At 42.9% G+C, this 2,919-nt stretch overlaps 1 protein-coding gene across 1 annotated transcript in view; it reads left to right on the top strand.

The window, feature by feature from the left end:
* Positions 1–2,919, top strand: part of LOC101304526 (probable nitrate excretion transporter 6-like) — a 4,752-nt gene that overhangs the window by 1,400 nt on the left and 433 nt on the right. Inside the window, exons 5-6 of the mRNA XM_004308764.1 lie at positions 309–578; positions 622–734. Coding sequence (XP_004308812.1) covers positions 309–578; positions 622–734 — 383 coding nt within the window. The remainder of the gene's footprint in view (positions 1–308; positions 579–621; positions 735–2,919) is intronic.

Raw genomic sequence — 2,919 nt, 5'->3', positions numbered from 1 at the left:
GAAGATCTCATCAAAATCTACTCCTTCCTTCTGCCCGAAACCTTTGACAACCAAGCGAGCTTTGAACTTTGTCAACTGTTCATTCTCGTCCCTTTTCAACTTGAACATCCATTTGTTTTTGAGTGCTTTTCTGCCTTTAGGAAGCTCCACCAACTCGTAGGTGCCATTTTTCAACAAGGACTCCATCTCAGACTTCATAACTAATATCCACTTGTCGCCATCTACATGAGTCTTCGCCTCCTCAAAGCATTCAGGCTCTCTATCACCAGTCAACAGAATGTATTGATGTGGTGTTCCATGAGGATCAGTCTGTTGCGAATTTTGACAAAAACATACTAGAAAATGCAGAGCGCCTCACTTATGACTCGTCTCCGCTCCAAGAAGAGTCTAACAAACCTCAAGAAATGGTTAATGAAGACGTCCCTGATACAGCAGAACCAGAAGCTGCAGGTGCTGCAAATGATGACCAGGAGAATCAGGTTCAGGATGATCATGATCAAGGGGAGCCTAATCATGAAGAGCCTAATCAAGAACAACAACAAGAAAATGCCCAAGCACCACTTCGAAGATCTCATAGAGTTTCTGAATAACTTCTTGGTTATTGGATTCCACAACTGGTAGCCCATCTCTTCATTACCGTACCCAAGAAAGATGCACGGCACGACCTTGTCATCTAGCTTCAATCTTTTCTCCTTTGGAACATGTGCAAATGCTTTGCACCCAAATACCTTCAAGTGAGAATATGAAGCACTTCCACCGGTCCACACACTCTCTAGAGTCTCCAAGCCCAACGGTACACATGGTGTTCGGTTGATGAGGTAACAAGCGGTTGTCACTGCTGTGCCCCAAAACTCTTTCGCCAGGTTAGCCGTCTTTAGCATGCTTCTCACTTTTTCCAAGATGGTGCGGTTCATCCTCTCTGCTACACCATTATGTTGTGGGGTGCCAGGAACTGTCTTTATGTGTCTAATGCCATACTTCGAACAATAACCTCTGAACTCGTTCGAAATGTACTCTCCACCATTATCACTGCGGAGACACTTGAGGGTTCGTCCCGTCTCCCTCTCAACCATTGCATGGAACTCTTTGAAGGTTTGGAACACCTGGCCTTTTGATTTTAACAAATACACCCAAACCTTTCGTGAAGCATCATCGATAAAAGTGACAAAATATTTGCTATGACCTAGTGAATCAACTTCCATACGACCACATACATCCGAGTGTACTAGGTCTAAAACATTCTCTTTCTTTGTAAATGTATTAGCAAAACTAACCTTATGTTGCTTACCAAATAAACAATGATCACAAGATTCAAGTGAGGTACATTTGGGAAACGGAATAAGAGACTTCTTTGCCAGAACTTGCAATCCCTTCTCACTTACGTGGACTAACCGCTTGTGCCGTAGACTCGGAGAAGAGTCATCCATGACATTCAACTCCCCTTTGTATATCTTGCCATATGTCTTGTAGAGGGTGCAACACAACTTCCCTCTAGCCACCACTAGTGATCCTCTGGTAAGCCTCCACTTTTGATCTCCTCCGTGATGATGAAAACCTTCTTGATCAAGCACGCCGGTTGACATCAAATTGAGACGTAGGCCCGGAACATGTCGAACATCTTTCAACATCAGCTTGTTGCCCAAATCAGTCTCAAAGCAGACATCTCCAATTTCTGCAATCTTGAAGTAGCCTTCATTGCCTATCTTTACAATCCCAAATTCACCACTTTTGTATGTCAAGAAAAACTCCTTATTTGGAGTGGCATGGAAAGAGGCTCCGGAATCAACGACCCATGCAACACCGGGAGTATCGTCAACATGTAGGCATTCTCCTTCAAGACAAAGGAACTCATACACATCATTGCACACAGTAGCGGTTGTGTTCTTCGTGTCTTCCTTCGGTTGATGAGTATTGCCATCTCGAGCCTCCCTAGGATCCTTTTTAAACTTGTTGCAATTTTTCTTCATGTGCCCAAAAATACCACAATGATGGCACTTTCCATTGAACCTTGTTCTGGATCGGCTTGCACTCCTTCCATGGCCTCTAGGTCCTTTACTCTTGCTCCTACCTCTATTCTCCGCCACAAAGACTTGGCTATTGTTGGAGCTAGAGGATTTTCTCCTTGTCTCTTCATTCAACATGTTACTTTTAACATTATCCATAGTCAATTTACCATCAGGAGCAGAGTTACTTACAGTGATGACAAATGTCTCCCAATTGTCCGGCAACAACCCCAACAACAGCAATGCTTGTAATTCATCATCGATCGTCATCCTCATGGTCGTCAATTGATTGATTGTACTTTGGAAGTTGTTTAGATGTTCGGTGACCCTCACGCCTTCATAATACTTCATGTTAACAAGCTCTTTAATTAGAAAGGCTTTCTTGGCGGCGGTCTTCTTCTCGAATAACGACTCCAACTTTGTCCACAACTCATGTGCATCAGTCTCATTTGCCCAAGGAAGAAAAAATCGATAATTTTGCCGAAATATCTGCAAAATTTTCGTTTTTCTCATGTCCCGATATTTCTTTCTCCCTCCATAATTTTTCGTCCGATATTTTTGATATTTCCCGATATTTCGCCGAAATGTTCGAAATCTGACGAAAACAGCGCCACGTCATCAAAGCGGTTGATTTTTGGTCCCACCAAAAATCAACTCAAAAACCCATATATTGGGTGAAGCGAGTTTCGAACCTCGCTTGCCAAGTTTGCTCCCAAACGACTTAGCCAACAGTGCTAAGCGAGCGTCTGATGTTTGTATTCTTCTTTGTAATATATATTGCCTTTGAATCTGAAAACTTTGATGGCAATTAATGAACCAAAAATCAACTCGAAAACCTAGAAATTGGGTGCAGCGAGTTTCGAACTTCGCTTGGCTAGTTTGCTCCCAAACGACTTAGCCAACAGTGCTAAGCAAA

The sequence above is a fragment of the Fragaria vesca genome, linkage group LG7, assembly GCF_000184155.1.
Source record: "Fragaria vesca subsp. vesca linkage group LG7, FraVesHawaii_1.0, whole genome shotgun sequence".
Taxonomy (NCBI): Eukaryota; Viridiplantae; Streptophyta; class Magnoliopsida; order Rosales; family Rosaceae; genus Fragaria; species Fragaria vesca.
The sequence above is the reverse complement of the archived record's forward strand: the minus strand, read 5'-3'. Positions and strand labels throughout refer to the sequence as shown.